This window comes from Suillus clintonianus (genome assembly GCF_016758775.1).
Source record: "Suillus clintonianus strain FC179 chromosome Unknown DEU56scaffold_42, whole genome shotgun sequence".
In the NCBI taxonomy this organism is placed as follows: domain Eukaryota; kingdom Fungi; phylum Basidiomycota; class Agaricomycetes; order Boletales; family Suillaceae; genus Suillus; species Suillus clintonianus.
Window position 1 is genome coordinate 40837 of NW_024539266.1, and position 15446 is coordinate 56282.

Consider the following 15446-nt stretch of genomic DNA (forward strand, 5'->3'; position numbering starts at 1 on the left):
TCAGAATTCAGACAATTGCAGGTCAAGCCAGGAACTCAACCTACGTCACTCTCCTGCCTGATATGACTATGCTGGCCGAAGATTGTAGTCAGCAGTACCCCCTCTCACTCCTCATCCATACATTCGCTGGGCCCAAAAAGGTCCGCCACTACCTGCTCCCATATGGGCTTGCATCCTCTTTAAGGTCGTGTAACTTTGAGCGATAAGTAATGTCCGCTACTAGAGCCTTCTTCTTACGCTTATCTCACTGGCGCCAGATAAGGTCAGATCCAGTATTTATATTCAGCTTTATGGTTAGACTGTATCGCTGGTTTGAGCGTCCTTGCCAGTCATATTAGAAGTGACACTCATAATGGCTTTTGCAAGTTCGGATTCGCACTCAGGGCACACCAGGGATGAAACAATTCTTGCCAGGTTGGGATACAAGCAGGAGTTTCAGAGGGAATTTACTCCATTAGAAGTGGGTTCTCCCTCACCAGAGCCTCGGACACACTTGACAATACCCTTACACAGGTCTTTGGTGTCGCGTTCAGTATCGTGGGGCTCCTTCCTTCTATTGCGTACGCTACACCATCTCATCGAGACGAATTGTTTACTAATACAATGTTGTCAAGGTCGGTACTCTTCAATGCCATGCCGAACGGCGGTCCTCTTGCGATGGTTTGGGGTGTAAGCCTTCACATATCAAATGAATCTTAAATCCTGTAGCACCCATTCTATTATACAGTGGCTGTTTGCCAGCGCCTTTATTATGTGTATCGGGTTGGCCATGGCGGAACTTGCGTCTGCAGCACCAACCTCGGGCGGAGTATGTCCTTAATCATGTTGCCGATGTTGACACAACCTCTCACATATATCCAGTTGTATTACTGGACCCATTCGCTTGCCTCCCCTCGTTGCCGGAATTTTCTCTCGTGGATAGTTGGATGTGAGTATGATTATTTTGTTTCAAACTCCCATCGCTGACGTGTTCCATCATGCAGATGCTAATACGATCACATCTATCGCAGCACTTGGTGAATAATGTCATTGTATCGTGAAAAAACTGCTTATTTATTCACAAAATAGCCTCAGTGGATTGGGCATGCGCGATCCAAATCACAGCCGCAGTCAGCATCGCATCTAATCAGGTATACGTGGCAACCAATGGGCAGATCTAGTGAGTTGCTCGGCCCCGTCAAAGTGTAGGTACCCTGATCCACCGCAGTGGTATATTCGCAGCGTTGGTGTTATCCCATGCTGTCCTTGTGAGCCTCGGGACGCAAATCCTGGCAAGACTTCAAAGACTATACATCTTCCTGAATGTGTGGTGGGTGTTGTATATCCGTCTTCACAATAGTTGCCTTAAGCTCACTACCTGATGCAGCCTCTGCTTCGTGGTCATCATCGCGCTTCCAATCGCAACGCCATCAGAATACAGAAACAGCGCTAGCTTTGCACTTGGGGACTTTACTAACTGTATGTTTCATCTGACATTGCCATCTATATCTCACAAATGCTGTTAGTGGACGGTTGGCCATCTGGATTTGCGTTCATATTGAGTCTATTGGCACCTCTTTGGACGATAGGTTTGGCTTATCCCTTGCTGCTCGCATTTTATGTGACAATTCAACACTAGGAGGGTATGATTCAAGCGTCCACATAAGTGAGGAGGCATCCAATGCCACTACCGCCATACCATGGGCTATTGTGAGTAGCACTAGAAACACTGTAGATCTTAAACTAATGCAAGCAGGTCGGCTCAATTGCAGTATCTGCAGCCCTTGGTTGGGGTGGGTGTCACGCTGTCGAACACAATGTTGTGGATTTAACAGCTTCTAGGCATCAACGTCTCCCTTGCATTTTGCATGGGCACTGATCTCGAGGGCATCTTGAACAGCCCGATTGGTCAACCTATGGCACAGATCTTTTACAACTCTTTTGGGCAGAAAGGAGCGTTAGTCCTATGGTCTCTCGTTATTGTGGCGCAGTGCGTTCTCCAGGTATTAGTCTCTCCGTACTCTAAAAGATAAACAGGTACATGATGGGATCGAGCTGTCTTCTTGTCGGTTCCCGCCAGACGTTCGCATTTGCTCGCGACGGCGGCCTACCGTTCTCGCGATACTTTTACCGCATCAATAGCTATACAAGAACGCCGGTCAATACTGTTTGGCTCGATGCCTTGCTCGCTCTTGCAATCGGTCTTCTGGCGTTCGCGAGTTCACAAGCTATCAACGCGATGTTCACTCTCGCAGTCACTTCGTCATACATATCTTATATCACACCGATCACAACCCGATTCGTTTTCAAGAATAATTTCAAGCCAGGTCCATTTAATCTTGGGAAATTTGTGGGTCAGAAATCAATTGATGTGGTCTCATACTCATGTCTCTTGCAGAGTTTTCCCGTCGCAGCAATCGCTGTGTCGTGGATGGTCTTCATGAATATCGTTTTCTTCTTTCCCGCAACCCCGCATACTACTGTGCAAGAGATGAACTACACGGTGGTCGTCCTAGGTGGTTTCATGTCCCTCGCTGTTTTCTGGTATTACTGCCCGGTATACGGAGGAGTGCACTGGTTCAATGGACCCGTATCAAATCTAGTATCAGCCGACAACAAGCAAGATGAGGACTCGGCGTCAGAGAAGACGGGGAAAGAGCAAGGCGCAGATGTATTGATTGTGGATGTAAAAGTGTAGTCCCTGATGGTATTCGATGTTATTGTTGGGCAAGTGCTGTGGTATCTATTGTAACATGGTCATGCCCGCTTTAGTCTGCAGTCACCCTAAACCTTCAGAAATACGCAGCGTTGGCAGTTTATCTGTTCATCTCGGAAATCTTTAGGAACGCCTGAAACAGAGCTGGAACAACAAACGGAGCCCTATTCTCAATCTCAATCTCATTGAGACCTCGCTCAGCTTGAAGGCGCTTATATCTTTCTCGCTGCAGTTCATTTCCCACTTCAGCGAGACGCACTTCAAGCTCTGCGTTGTCATATTAAACGAAGGCAGAATGCAGCTTGAAAATAGTCACCTGAGGATCTTTGCGCTTGCCCAAATTCGAGGATATGACGAGGAGCGTCTAAGCGGCGCAATGAAGCTATGAGGTCGGTTTCGCGCGCTTGTAAGGCAGTCAGTTCCCTCCGAGTATCCCAAAGTTGGCGCGTGAGTCGGCACGTTGCATCGTTATCAGAGGTTGAAAGTGGTGTTGCGCGCAGTGCTGATGCTTTGGTAGTCAAAAGAGTTCGTGGAGGTAGTTCCACTGGGCGGTCAGGAAGAGGTCGTGGAGGTAGTTCCACTGGGCGTTCAGGAAGAGTTCGTGGAGGTAGTTCCATTGGGCGTTCAGGAAGAGTTCGTGTAGGTAGTTTCACTGGGCGTTTAGGAAGAGTTCGTGGAGGTAGTTCCATTGGGCGTTCAAGAAGAGTTCGTGGAGGCAGTTCCATTGGGCGTTCAAGAAGAGTTCGTGTAGGTAGTTCCACTGGGCGTTCAAGAAGAGTTCGTGGAGGTAGTTCCACTGGGCGGTCAGGAAGAGATGGGTGCAGCTTGGCGAGGTTTACTGGCGTTTCCTGACTCGCCGCATATAAAACAAGAGCGCTGGAGGGTTGCACAGGACTTACCGCCGGCTGTCGCTGATGGAGTGGGTTTACGGTTGTGTCCTCCATCAATGCTTTGGGGACATCAAGTCCCATAGGGTCAAATATATCCGAGAACTGACCGAGACCTTCCGTGTTCTCTGCTACTTCCTGTTGCATATAGACACTAGGAATTAGCTCTTGATCCTTCCCGTGCTCCTCTTCGTTCAGGCTTGCTGTATACCCCTTCCCCTTGTGATACGGAGCTTCGTAGCTCCCATGAACCTGAGTCTCGTCGGTAGCAGCCTGGCGATGACAACGCTGACTATCCCTCTTCTCATTTCTATGTCGATGCTGTAATGCGTAAGGAGACGATGTTCGTCTCTGGGAACCCGAGCTGTGAGAGCCTGTACTAGTACGCGCTTCATAGGGTGAGTGGAGAGGATGACCTCATGGATGAAGTAGTAAGCTCACCCATGAAATTCTCAGCTGGAAACTGGAGGTTGAGACAGCTGTTGGGGCCTGACTTGGAAGAGCTGTTGTCAAAGATCCAGTCAATTCAACGGGCATTGGGCGAGCACCTGGAGGCTGGCAATAGACGCGTCGGGCTGATTCATTCACGTGACTGTATAAATTCATTATAGCATACTGTACCATTACGTAATATTTATCATACTGAATCGATATCAATAACACAGCAAAATTTGTCCCCTCTTGTCAATCTCTAGTCTCGAGAATTTGTCCCTGGATATTTCGGAATGTGGTGGTAACTTCTCCGTAGCCTACTATGCGCAGTAAGTGATCGCGAAAGGAAACGAATAACGAGTCACAGCGAGGCGCTTGTTACGCCTAACACACTGGGGCTTCCAGTTCAAGTGCTGTAGAAAAATCGCCAGTAGCCAGGGAGTAAGTGCACAAGGGTAAACCAGAGCTACAGGTATGCGTCAGTGTGTAGAATTTTCGAGTCTCAAAGAAATCACTGACGCTGTACAATTTGCACGATTGTTTATGAGCACTCGCAGTCCTACAAACCATGAATCTCACCCCGACAACGGCTCCGTACGCTATAAATGCAACAGAACAGATGAAATCCACCTTCCAGAGTCTGCTCAGGCAGAGTGACCAAAGGGGGATGCCAATCATCATGGACATGCGTGCAAAGGTAGGGAACAGAGTGACAAGAGTGCGTCTTCCTGTCAAGCGATCTCCCTCTTCATCCTTGAAATCTTGTGCATGAATCGTCGTAGCAAACACCACAAAACTGAAGACATGTGCACGTGCCCCGACGCTATCAATGCTGGACCCTGATTATAAAAATAAAAATCCCAGTCAACGACAAAGCTTGCTTAGAGCCTCTGGCACAACCTACGTACCTCCCACGACCGTTGCGCCTAGATCAAGAATTGTGTATGCCATAGCCGTCAATAGGCTCTTCGAAAGTGCAGTCTTATCGCCACCAAACTCGTTATACCAGATGCTGAGGACTTCCGCACAAACGCTACAGGCGAGAGCCTGGCTGCCATGCATTGCAGACAAGATCAGACAAATTGGCACTAGCAGCCAGCGCACATCTGCCGCATTTTGAGCACTTATACGACCAGCAGCGAGAGGGCGATGAGGCTTGTTTTTCTTGTCCTCCTCTGGATCCTGCATCTGGTTATATATATCATGTTTTAGGACGTGTAGCCATATCCATATGATGATGTCTGGAATGCGAGTTACGTCGGGATGGCGAGCAGCTGCGAAAGAAGCCAAAGTCTAATGCTCAAAGTCTTGTTGAGCAACATACAGGCAGCATGTAGGGGCACGCACGATAGGTATCAGAACCGCAACGACGTCGGACTTCGTGAACAAAAATAATGTCTTGATGTGCCCGCTGATACGGCGACCGCTATCTAGGGCTTGGGACAACATGATCTGATTGTTTGCTTATTTTCGAGCCAGTAGCTCGCGATTAAATAGCGCGGGATGTGATGGAACGAAGTAGCTGTTACGGCATACACTCAAGGAGGTCCACCAATCGGCACAATATTCATTCTATGGCGGCCCTGCGAACCCAATATGCACATCTTCCGGCAATACGAGAGGATTCCCGAATTAAACCTACGCACATGTGGGTTGTAAGCCGATAAGCACTGGTGTAATTGCCCAATTGCGCTCCAAGTACAAATGAGGAGATATTTGCAGCTGATTTGCAGCTGATCATATCAAAGGAGAGGCACAGGAATCAAATCATAGTAAACAGTTTGGCCGAGCATCGTAGTTCACGTTTGCATTATAGCAGACTGTCGCTGTCATATGATTGGAGACAGTAAATAGCCGTCTGGCCTGGAGGTGCAAAAAGCTGTCATTCGTATCAAACTTGCTCTCCCGCAGGGGCTGCAATACGTTACTTTGAGTTGCGAGTCGCCTACAGGCTAGTCTTCGCTGTCCTTCTCCACTCGAGGTTTGCCAATAAGCTGCACCAAGCGTTCAAACGCAATTGATGGATTGATTCAGATGCTGATAAGGTTGTCCAGGATAGCCTCGAATGGGTTTTGATCAAGTGAAATCTACCGGAATTGGCATGCGTAGCCTAGACCCTGTGTGGGAGGTCTAGGCGGCTATGATTTCGCGTAGTGGCGCCACTCGGGTACTGGATTGTAGTTATCGGTGGTGAGCGGAAGATTTTTCGTACCTGAAATTATGTCTAACTTCGCTTAAACTGAGACCAGGCCGCGTCTCCACTGCGGGACAAGACCAGTCGCACTGGCAGGAAGTGCCAGTATGCCGGTAAGAGTTTAAGTGCTACCCTACCAAAAGTAATAAGCACTGCAGACTATTTGAGGGCAAATTATGTCAACTACTTACAGCCAACATCATGCGTTATTTTGATATGTGGCTAGAAATACACGCTACTATCAATCTCGCCTCTCATTTTCAACGCCAGGCAAGTACGTACCTGCTGGCATAGTTCCTGTGTTCTTCGCTGACTTATTAACGAACGGCAACAGGGTCCAAATTTCGTAGGCCAATGCTGAAGTCTATGGATGAATTTTCGCCGGTATGACTGTGTCAGACAATCTGACCTCTGTGCACAAGAAACACCTTCAATGGGCCGCATCGGGAAATGCAGTATCATGCCCGCAGGGCACAAAGTAGGACTGTGTTGTCAAAATCCGGTTCAGTCCGGTTCACCAGAAATATCAGCAAATACGACCGGACATCGCCTTCGGTTCAGCGATTTTGTTAAACGCCAAACCGAACGTGTTCTCTGAGACGCCGTTCGGGACTGTCGGTTCACCTTTGGTTTGGCGTTCGAACATCGAAGGGTTGCGAAGCTGAAAGTGGGGACGAATTCTGATGGTGGTATCTATTCAGACGACCACAAGGTGATCAAGCACTGTCCATGGATTTGTGGACGGGCTGGGGATAGTTGAACCATTGGAGGTGCACTGGACCGAGGAGTCGTGGTGACTTTACGGAAGAGCATGGAATAGATCCGTCAATTCGTACAGAGAAGGCACGAGCGGTCCACGGCGCACACGGTGGTACTACACCAGTACTTCAGCTGACAAGCCTTGTCAAATATTTTGACCTTACTAGGACTTGACGACGACAATGTGGAAACCAGATTGTGGCGAAGAAGTTTTCCGAAAGTTGGTCGACTCGCCAAAAGTCTCGAGATATCATGAGGGTGCGCAACGTTGAACAGGCGTTGGTTTTAGTTTGTACCCAAAATCGTTTCACGTCCATACGTAGTACGTATAGTACTTGTCGCCAAATCGGTAAAGCCCCTAAATCGCAAAAACACAGCCACTGCATGACACACTCTTAGAGATTTTGTACTGCCAGTGCGTACTGCAATTGAGTCACTTAGGCTAATGGCAGGTCTGCCATCTCCTTTATGCGACACTTCTGTCGTCGGTCGGTATTTTGCGCAGAGGTTGGTAACCGCTGATCAGCACTTCAGGTCATTGTTGTACAGTAATACAACTCGATCTGAGCCGAACAGCATCCATACTTATGCCGCATAGGTTTCATGCCATCATACCCGGCGTTACGTATAACTTACAAGTTGATAGGTAAACCCCACTTCGGCTCATTCAAAAATTCTCCTTGGCAACTTACAACGTATGGCCACGAGGACTCATGCAACTTCCAAGTTGCACTTGCAACCGAGCTCGGACGAGGCAATTCTTGCCAGGTTAGGATACAAGCAGGAGTTTCGCAGGGCATTTACTCCACTAGAGGTGGGCTTGGCACCAGACTCACTCAAGTATACGCATAATCAAACAGCTGTACAGGTGTTTGGAGTTGCATTCAGCTATATAGGACTGCTCCCATCTATAGCGTAAGCTGCCGCTGTGACCCAAGCATAACTTGTTTATTGATAAAACTGCTATTCAGTTCTGTGCTCTTTTATACCGTCCCAAATGGTGGGCCTCTCGCGATGGTCTGGGGTGTAAGCATCCATCTGCAAGGAGTACTGTTTCGTAAATTACTTACTCTCTCTGTGCAGTGGGCGATTGCCAGCGTTTTTATCATGTGCATTGGGTTGGCGATAGCAGAGCTCGCATCGGCAGCGCCTACTTCCGGCGGTGTATGTTATAAACAAATGTCATTGTTTCAGATTTCACTCAACACATTACAGCTATATTATTGGACTTTCTCACTTGCTTCTCCACGGTGTCGCAATTTTCTGGCATGGATGGTTGGCTGTAAGTCTCTCGTTTGTGTTTTGATATGATATGCAACCCGTGCTGACACCCGTAGATTCGAATACCATACAGTCTATCACGGTAGTTGGTAACATGATTTTCATTCTTTGACAGTCTGCTTCTGATGGCGTGAGGCTAGCTTCTGTAGACTGGGCTTGCGCAATTCAAATTATGGCAGCACTCAGTATCGCCTCCGACCAGGCGTATACGACCACCAACGAACAGCTCTAGTGAGTCAGTCCTCTTCCCAACCTCACATTCCTTATAATTTTGTCGCCAGCGGTGTGTACGCAGCTTTGGTGTTGTCACATGCCGTCCTGGTTAGCCTTGGTACCAAATTCTTGGCAAGACTGCAGAGACTATACATCTTCCTGAATGTATGGTGAGTATTAAATATTCCTCCCTGATCGTTGATTCAAATCCTTCATATAGCCTCTGCTTCATAGTCATCATTGCGCTTCCGATCGTAACACCATCGAAATACCGAAACAGTGCGAGTTTTGTGCTAGGGGACTTCACGAACTGTATGTATTGTCTGCCAGTTGCAATCAAAGCTCATGACGAGTTGTAGTGGACGGCTGGCCATCTGTTTTCGCATTCATTTTGAGCTTAATGGCTCCCCTTTATACAATAGGTTAGATCATCATCTCCTGAATGTCAGCTCACGTTCCCAACCCACCAGGGGGTTATGATTCTAGTGTGCATATGAGCGAGGAGGCCTCAAATGCCGCCACTGCGATACCATGGGCAATTGTAAGTAACACTTAAAGTGAGTAATTGTTCAGCTTACCCCAGCTAGATCAGTTCCATTGCCATGTCGGCCATTCTGGGTTGGGGTATGTGGAATGATGCACAAATACCACTCCGATCTTGAAGTTGTTTTAACATCTAGGAATCAACATTTCCCTTGCCTTTTGCATGGGCGCCGATCTCAGCAGCATCTTGAATAGTCCCATAGGCCAGCCCATGGCGCAGATCTTGTACAATTCGCTCGGCCAGAGGGGGGCCCTGGCTCTCTGGTGTCTCGTTATTCTAGCGCAGTAGGTCTACTGGTATGCAACGCGTTCACAGCCTGATCACAAAACAGGTACATGATGGGATCGAGCTGTCTCCTAGTCGGCTCTCGCCAGACCTTTGCGTTTGCTCGTGATGGAGCCCTCCCATTCTCACAATACTTGTACCGCATCAATAGCTATACAGGAACACCGGTCAATACAGTCTGGTTTGACGCCGTCCTTGTTCTGGCAATCGGATTGCTGGCGTTCGTGAGCACTCAGGCTATTGATGCGGTATTCACTATCGCTGTCACCGCATCATACGTTTCCTACATCACGCCGATCGCGACCCGCTTCGTTTTCAAGAACAATTTTAAACCCGGCCCATTTAATCTTGGGAGACTGGTCAGTCTATCTGTAGTGATGACACGGTATTCATGAGCTTAATTTCCCGCGCAGAGCTTTCCCGTCGCTGCCATTGCTGTATCTTGGATGGTCCTCATGATCATCGTTTTCTTCTTCCCTTCCACTCCGCAAACGAATGCGCAGGAGATGAACTATACAGTCGTGGTCCTTGGAGGGTATATGTCGCTTGCCGTTTTCTGGTATTACTGCCCGGTATTTGGAGGTGTGCACTGGTTCAACGGACCTGTATCCAACCTCGCACCCGCCATCAAAAGTGGATATACAAATGAGGGTTTGATATTGGAGAGGAAGGAAAATCGTGATACAGAACTCTCTGTGTCAGTAGCGGATGAATGAGTCATTCGTGCGTCGTGAAGCGCTAGTATAGTACAACAGTTATATTTCAACGGACGATAGGCAGTCAATTTCAAATGAATGGCCATCCAGACCTATTGCACATCCGAGGTTCGTGCAATCTTCTCTGACTCTGTTGCCTCCATGCCCCCATAGTCATCGGTGTTCCGAGCGGCCTTGTGAATCAATAGTCCACTGAGTGTTGCGAAAAGGACGGCGAACCAGGGAAGGATCGCGCAGAGTCTCACTTTGAAATTAGTTAGCAAGGAAACTTGATATCATACCTAGACTATACGCACGGTACCACTTCTTTCTGTATTCAGGTGAAACACCAATCTCTTGCTCCATCTGCTGAATGTCGCTTTGGGGTAGCGCGAATCCATCAAGAGTTGCTGTGATCTTGGTTGACCGAGTGGCGAAGAGAACATCACACGCGATGACAGTAGCCAGAAGCCATAAGGCACCAAACAACATGAGATATGCTTGGAGGTACAAAAGCCTCCGTTTTCTCCCAATCGATAATAATTGAGAGATTGTTGAGACGAGGGAGAGGGTTGTCAGAAGTGCACAGGCTGCCGCGATGACAGAGCAAACCGAGTAGATATCTCGAGACGAGTGTTAAAGAAGCCCACTATGTGGCTAACAAGCACCTTACCATGATAGTTGATATCCACGATAGTGCCATCAGGTACTACGCTCTTAACATATGAGCTTTCTTGGTTGGATCTTCATCGGTACACTTCAATTCAGTCAAATCTTGTGGAAGTTACAGTCTTCACTCACTTCACAAGAGCATTGATCACAACCGACCACCCCACAACCGAGAACGCAAATGTCAGAAAGAGCGAGCCGAGCAGTAAAATCTTAGACGCCATATGATAAGAGAGTGGGGTGGTAGTGGGTACAGTGCGGGACAGTTATAAATGTTATGATCACTTCTGAGTTAAGTAAGTGAATCAGCTCCTTGGTCCGGGCGTAATGAGAAGTCACGCGAAGTATCACCCGTGACTTGCCAAGAGTCCCAAAACATCAATGTGTTGCAGTTAAGATCAGAATGCAGATCCGCATGACAGCCAGTGAAAAATAAGATCCGGACATTACTCAAACATGACCGCCTCCTCCGAGTTGAAGGCGATAATGGTGATCATGCATGTGCCTATCCAGATCCTATACTGGCATTGAGTACCTAGCAAATAGATGTAGAGAGCTGAACCTACCTCTCTGCAGTCGAAGGACTGCTGGCATTGATCGATTATATCGGCGCCGGTTTTCCATCTACAGGGATACAGCCCACACTCATCCTCCTCGGCTTCCTCCAGGCTGACATCAGCTCCTAAAACATCCTCCTGGCTCAAGGAGCTGGTATCTGGATCCGAAAGACCGTTTAGCTCTATGATTTCACCTGGTTCAAGCTCGGCATATGATAGTTGCACCGATTGGAGATCCGGCATCTGATTTTGCTTTCGCAGTTCGGATTCTTTCAGATCTTGAATCTGGTCGCGCTCCACGGAAGACTTCTGATGAACACGTTCAAGCTCGATGAGGTTAGCATGCAACGAAGCGACTTGACGCTCCAGTTGCCGGCATCGTTCTGCAAGCTCGGGTTGCTCGGCAGCACGGCGTCTGATAAGATCATTTGTTCGCCGGTCTTTCTCCTGAAGAAGGGCGGAAACACCCCTCCATCGATCGACATCTTCTTGCAGCGCCTTGATTTGATTCTGTGTCATAACAGATCAAAAAGCTGTGAGGAGAGCGACCAAACACAACAATATGAAATTACCTCGAACATGCTCTTGATCAGAGCAACTCCATCGCGAGCCTGACCTTCTGCAATCTTGGCCTTCTGCTCCAGCTCAGCATTCTCTGCTCTAGTGTCGTTCACGAAACCAGAAGCCTGTGCATATTGATCACGGAAAAAGTCGCGGTCCTTCTCAGCCAGACCCTTGGAGCGAGTCATGGCGTCCAAAGAGGTATTTAGTCTCGTCACGTCTGTAACAAGTGCCTCGCGCGCCTCGACCATGGTAGCGCACTCTGTAGACCACTTTTCCCGCTCAGATTCCCAAAGTTTCTTCTCACATACCCATTCAGCACGATCGGCTTCCCATTTGGCACTTTGCAGCTCCATGGCTTCACGATGAACATCCCACAAAGCGCGTTCTCGGGCACTTGCTGTTTGTTGCTGTGCCCAGCTCTCCCGTTCTGACACCCATGCAACACGCTCCGCCATGATAACTGTTTTTTCTTCTTCCCATTGAGCTCGCTCCGCTTCGAAGGTGCCGCCAGTCTCCGTCAATGATTTGATCTGGGCTGCAAGATGATCACGCTCCTCTGACCATTTGATTCGCTCCCTAAGCGTTTCGGTCACTTGGAGATCTAATTTCTTGCGTTCATTTTCCCATAGCTCGCGTTCTTGCCGAAAAGTTGCCCGGTCCGCATCCCAAGACGCTCTAAGCTCGTCAGCCGCGAGCGCGTTGGCTTCAAAGCGATCTCGCTCAGTGGTCCACGTTGCGATTTTCTCTTCCAATTTACGACGCTCGGCTTCCCAAACTTTGCGCTCTTGGTTCCACTTTGCGCTCACGTCGGCAAGCTCGGAAATGGCCGATTTGGCCTGCATTGCCCCTACGGGTTCTGCGCTTGATGCAATTACTTCCCGAGTAGTCATGCTTGGAGACTGCCTGGCAGCCTTGACCTCGGCTTCGAGCTTTGAAGTTTTCTCGCGCTCGAGTGTCAATGCACTTTGCAACGCTTGAATCTCATCGGACTTCTTGTGCAAGGCGGAGAGTGCATGATTGAGCCGTCCCATAGTCACGTCACTCTGTGTAAAAAGGTAAATAGATTAGTTAGTCTATTGATAAAGTCGAGCTGTAATGGAGTACGCACATCATGCTGCGGTACGCTCCGTGTTGGTGAACTGTTTAAGTCAATATTTGACGTATCGAAGTCTTCATCATCCCTGCCTGGCCGTTGATCCTGACTCGGGTTGACGATCATACTGTCGACTTGTAAGTCATCTATATGTTGGGAAGGCTGGTTTGATCCGTGGTTACTTCCGCTTGGCTCGGCAGGTATAAGGGAAGGCTAAATGAAATGAGGCGCGAGGTAACAAAATAGATTAGCGACAAACCTCAACATCGTCATTCTGATTGCCCATCTCTGTATCACCCATTACTAGCGCCTGCCGTCCGGCTTCAGATTTCTCCACAACATCTGCCTCCAGAAGCGCTGGATTCCCACTGAGCAAGGCCTCCTGCGTACATTCTTCGTCCTCCTCGCGAAGAAGGACACGTTGAGCCTCTTTGTCTTGGGGCCCACTTTGTGTGAAAGTGTCGATAGTCGTGCTATTCCCTCCGTTGAGGTCAACGTACGCGTCCTCCATCTCCTGGACGCTTTCCAAGTCTCCTTCATGAGCCCCCTTGCCAGACGTCAATGGGTGAGCGTCCGGTCCCGACTGTTTACCGTTGCTTGTCATGGTCCGTGATCGTGCGAGGCCATTGATAGTTTTCTTGGGTGGTTTATCGGTAACTTGGAGAAGCTCCTTCTTCCTCAGAGCTTGCTCATACAGTGCCTTCCCTCTGGCTTTCAATTGCGTATCTGTGACGCCTGAGACAAGCTCTTCATCGCTTGAACGTTCGTCAGCACCAGAGTATCGTTGCTTTCCCTTATCTTTCCGCGGAGATGGGAAGCTTTCAATAGAGCTCGTCGGAGGCTCGTTATCGGGTTTGATAGTGAGCGATTGAACCGCCTTACGGAAGGTATGAGGAGAAATGCGTGGAATAGGTGCTGTGGGCGATTTCCGTGGACGAAGTGGTACTTCATTACTTGAAGCAATGTGACCAACGTGCGGGTGTGACTTGGACGAACGCAAAACAGCAGTGGTAGGCAAGGCTAATGCTGACTGGGGCCTCCCTGAAGTAGATCCCGGGCGAGAGGGTTGCTTGGGTGGCGGAGGCTCATCAGTATGCTTCCCATTTGCAATGGCGTTGGGAAGTGAAGGCTGGGACTGCGATGACTCTGTCTCCGGGACAATCCCAGAAAACGGTGAGTCTCCGGAAGGTTTATTGCGACCTGCCATAGTAGTAGTCGTGGGTGGGGTTGTTGGAAACTTGGGAGGCGGACTAAGACGTGGGTCATGAGGGTCTGCAGCACCGTAGTCTGCGTTCTCGCCCATATTCGCATAAGGATCTACGCCGCCTTTATCCGAGTCGATGCCCATCATGCAGTCGAATATCTCTAACCGAGCTCGGGCACCAGGAGATAATGATGGTTGGCGTCGCAAAGGAGGGGGAGAAACTGAAGGTGGTTTTCTGGGATGAAGTATTGTGGGAGAAGAAATGAGCGGCCTGAGTGAGGATTGAGCCTTGACATGTTTGACGGCAGTTTCTTGTGGCACAGTCTTTGAGCTTGTCTTCCCGTCAGCGAAGCGAGAGATAGGTGGCTTTTTCGATTTGGGTATAAAGTCAGACTCGTCTGTAGATAACAAGTCAATGACATCGTGTTGGTTCTTCAAAACAGATTGCCCATTTCGGCTTTGGCCACTGGATTGTTCGGGCTTTGGGGGATTCGTGGTGGTTATGATCCGACGATGATCAGGTGCAGATGAGAGGGGGTCGCCCTTGGGCTTGGGCATGGGACGTTTTCTAGTAGATGGGCCAACTTTGGTGACTGGAATTCCTTCACCTACTCCCCGTGATGCATCATCTGCATCTGATTCGATAAATTGATCAAGGCCAGCGGGGGTATGATGCGCGACCTTGCGCTTCAACTTCGTTGTTCGTTCAACAATAGCAAGTTTCTTCTTCTTCTTCCTTGGATGTTCCGGTTCTGAAGGGTCCGCTGAGTCACTTGGATCTGATAAGTCCTTAGCAATATCTGCGTGTTTACGCTTTGAGGACTGGGCTTTCGAGGTTGACGGTTGAGCACGGGGAGGGTCATCATAGTCTGTTGAGATAGGGACACTTTCTTCCGCCAGAGAGCGCGATTTTCGGGAGGTAGAATTCGTAGAAACCTTCGAAGTCGTCGAGGCGCGTGTAGCAGTTTTCTGACCACCTAGCAGAAGGAATGATACGTGCCAGAATTGCTGCTACGATAGAACTCACGATTCTTCCTCGATCGACGTCCCTTCTCTGCCTTTTTCCTCTTCCACTCTTCTACCAGGTGATCCGTGCAGTCGTGCTTGGGTACCCAGTCCAACGGCCACGGTCTCCCGGTCTTGGGATCATTACCTGCCCACCTAACCCGATACTTCTTACCCCGCTCAGCAACAATTTCTAGGACTTCCCACAGAGCATCGTCATCATTAGACCGAGGCTCAAATTGCGTCTCGAACTCGGACAACTCCCCTGTTGGGGATTCCCCTTCAGTAGACATGATTCAAGCACGGTACAAAACCATCAAAATTGTTGAAGAGGGTGTCGGTGAAAGCTCAAGAAAGCAATTGGTGATT

General features: G+C 48.9%; 8 protein-coding genes across 8 annotated transcripts; 2 read left to right on the forward strand and 6 right to left on the reverse strand.

The window, feature by feature from the left end:
- Positions 1 to 352: 352 nt before the first annotated feature.
- Positions 353 to 2677, forward strand: DEU56DRAFT_737964 (amino acid/polyamine transporter I; the record flags this gene model as incomplete). Its single annotated transcript, XM_041348627.1, has 15 exons — positions 353 to 460; positions 514 to 560; positions 615 to 669; positions 728 to 808; positions 862 to 928; positions 984 to 1016; positions 1069 to 1159; positions 1208 to 1309; positions 1367 to 1458; positions 1506 to 1568; positions 1619 to 1689; positions 1736 to 1772; positions 1822 to 1969; positions 2017 to 2329; positions 2378 to 2677. The coding sequence occupies 15 exons, from the start codon at positions 353 to 355 to the stop codon at positions 2675 to 2677; spliced, it is 1608 nt and encodes a 535-aa protein (XP_041207713.1).
- A 118-nt stretch (positions 2678 to 2795) lies between these two features.
- DEU56DRAFT_737906 (uncharacterized protein) lies at positions 2796 to 3312 on the reverse strand (the record flags this gene model as incomplete). The annotated part of the gene is made up of 2 exons (XM_041348620.1): positions 2796 to 2962; positions 3012 to 3312. The coding sequence occupies 2 exons, from the start codon at positions 3310 to 3312 to the stop codon at positions 2796 to 2798; spliced, it is 468 nt and encodes a 155-aa protein (XP_041207714.1).
- An 853-nt stretch (positions 3313 to 4165) lies between these two features.
- DEU56DRAFT_807462 (UbiA prenyltransferase family) lies at positions 4166 to 5660 on the reverse strand. Its single transcript, XM_041353394.1, has 4 exons — positions 5362 to 5660; positions 4923 to 5307; positions 4534 to 4853; positions 4166 to 4480 (listed from the first exon to the last, which is right to left on the reverse strand). Exons 1-4 carry the CDS (start codon positions 5461 to 5463, stop codon positions 4421 to 4423), a joined length of 867 nt encoding a protein of 288 aa, XP_041207715.1. The 5' UTR covers positions 5464 to 5660; the 3' UTR covers positions 4166 to 4420.
- A 1712-nt stretch (positions 5661 to 7372) lies between these two features.
- Positions 7373 to 10132, forward strand: DEU56DRAFT_395459 (amino acid/polyamine transporter I). Its single transcript, XM_041346011.1, has 16 exons — positions 7373 to 7565; positions 7614 to 7781; positions 7836 to 7882; positions 7939 to 7993; positions 8051 to 8131; positions 8183 to 8249; positions 8305 to 8337; positions 8389 to 8479; positions 8530 to 8631; positions 8682 to 8773; positions 8821 to 8883; positions 8932 to 9002; positions 9049 to 9085; positions 9142 to 9289; positions 9337 to 9649; positions 9704 to 10132. The coding sequence occupies exons 2-16, from the start codon at positions 7665 to 7667 to the stop codon at positions 10004 to 10006; spliced, it is 1620 nt and encodes a 539-aa protein (XP_041207716.1). The 5' UTR covers positions 7373 to 7565; positions 7614 to 7664; the 3' UTR covers positions 10007 to 10132.
- DEU56DRAFT_807468 (uncharacterized protein) lies at positions 9783 to 10911 on the reverse strand. Its single transcript, XM_041353395.1, has 4 exons — positions 10787 to 10911; positions 10659 to 10729; positions 10303 to 10608; positions 9783 to 10250 (listed from the first exon to the last, which is right to left on the reverse strand). The coding sequence occupies exons 1-4, from the start codon at positions 10876 to 10878 to the stop codon at positions 10099 to 10101; spliced, it is 621 nt and encodes a 206-aa protein (XP_041207717.1). The 5' UTR covers positions 10879 to 10911; the 3' UTR covers positions 9783 to 10098.
- Positions 10912 to 11226: 315 nt separating this feature from the next.
- Positions 11227 to 12797, reverse strand: DEU56DRAFT_700611 (uncharacterized protein; the record flags this gene model as incomplete). Its single annotated transcript, XM_041347309.1, has 3 exons — positions 11227 to 11721; positions 11784 to 12100; positions 12536 to 12797. Coding segments are annotated over 3 exons (1074 nt in total), but the record flags the coding sequence as incomplete, so codon positions are not given.
- Positions 12798 to 13241: 444 nt separating this feature from the next.
- Positions 13242 to 13790, reverse strand: DEU56DRAFT_693627 (uncharacterized protein; the record flags this gene model as incomplete). Its single annotated transcript, XM_041347182.1, has 1 exon — positions 13242 to 13790. A coding segment is annotated over one exon (549 nt), but the record flags the coding sequence as incomplete, so codon positions are not given.
- A 992-nt stretch (positions 13791 to 14782) lies between these two features.
- DEU56DRAFT_395491 (uncharacterized protein) lies at positions 14783 to 15428 on the reverse strand. The gene is made up of 2 exons (XM_041346012.1): positions 15100 to 15428; positions 14783 to 15041 (listed from the first exon to the last, which is right to left on the reverse strand). The coding sequence occupies exons 1-2, from the start codon at positions 15368 to 15370 to the stop codon at positions 14935 to 14937; spliced, it is 378 nt and encodes a 125-aa protein (XP_041207720.1). The 5' UTR covers positions 15371 to 15428; the 3' UTR covers positions 14783 to 14934.
- Positions 15429 to 15446: the final 18 nt, after the last annotated feature.

Excerpts from the sequence above, each read along its gene's own strand:
- DEU56DRAFT_395459 (XM_041346011.1), top strand. The coding sequence starts at position 7,665 with ATGGCCACGAGGACTCATGCAACTTCCAAGTTGCACTTGCAACCGAGC. Across the intron at positions 7,994-8,050 it reads CTCTCGCGATGGTCTGGGGT|TGGGCGATTGCCAGCGTTTT; the intron begins GTAAGCATCCAT and ends CTCTCTGTGCAG. Across the intron at positions 8,132-8,182 it reads CAGCGCCTACTTCCGGCGGT|CTATATTATTGGACTTTCTC; the intron begins GTATGTTATAAA and ends AACACATTACAG.
- DEU56DRAFT_807468 (XM_041353395.1), bottom strand. The coding sequence starts at position 10,878 with ATGGCGTCTAAGATTTTACTGCTCGGCTCGCTCTTTCTGACATTTGCG. Across the intron at positions 10,730-10,786 it reads GTGATCAATGCTCTTGTGAA|ATCCAACCAAGAAAGCTCAT; the intron begins GTGAGTGAAGAC and ends GTACCGATGAAG. Across the intron at positions 10,251-10,302 it reads ATACAGAAAGAAGTGGTACC|TGAGACTCTGCGCGATCCTT; the intron begins GTGCGTATAGTC and ends CTAATTTCAAAG.
- DEU56DRAFT_395491 (XM_041346012.1), bottom strand. The coding sequence starts at position 15,370 with ATGTCTACTGAAGGGGAATCCCCAACAGGGGAGTTGTCCGAGTTCGAG. Across the intron at positions 15,042-15,099 it reads ACGTCGATCGAGGAAGAATC|AAAACTGCTACACGCGCCTC; the intron begins GTGAGTTCTATC and ends CTAGGTGGTCAG.
- DEU56DRAFT_807462 (XM_041353394.1), bottom strand. The coding sequence starts at position 5,463 with ATGTTGTCCCAAGCCCTAGATAGCGGTCGCCGTATCAGCGGGCACATC. Across the intron at positions 4,854-4,922 it reads AGGCGCAACGGTCGTGGGAG|GGTCCAGCATTGATAGCGTC; the intron begins GTACGTAGGTTG and ends TTTTATAATCAG. Across the intron at positions 4,481-4,533 it reads AATCGTGCAAATTGTACAGC|CTCTGGTTTACCCTTGTGCA; the intron begins GTCAGTGATTTC and ends GCATACCTGTAG.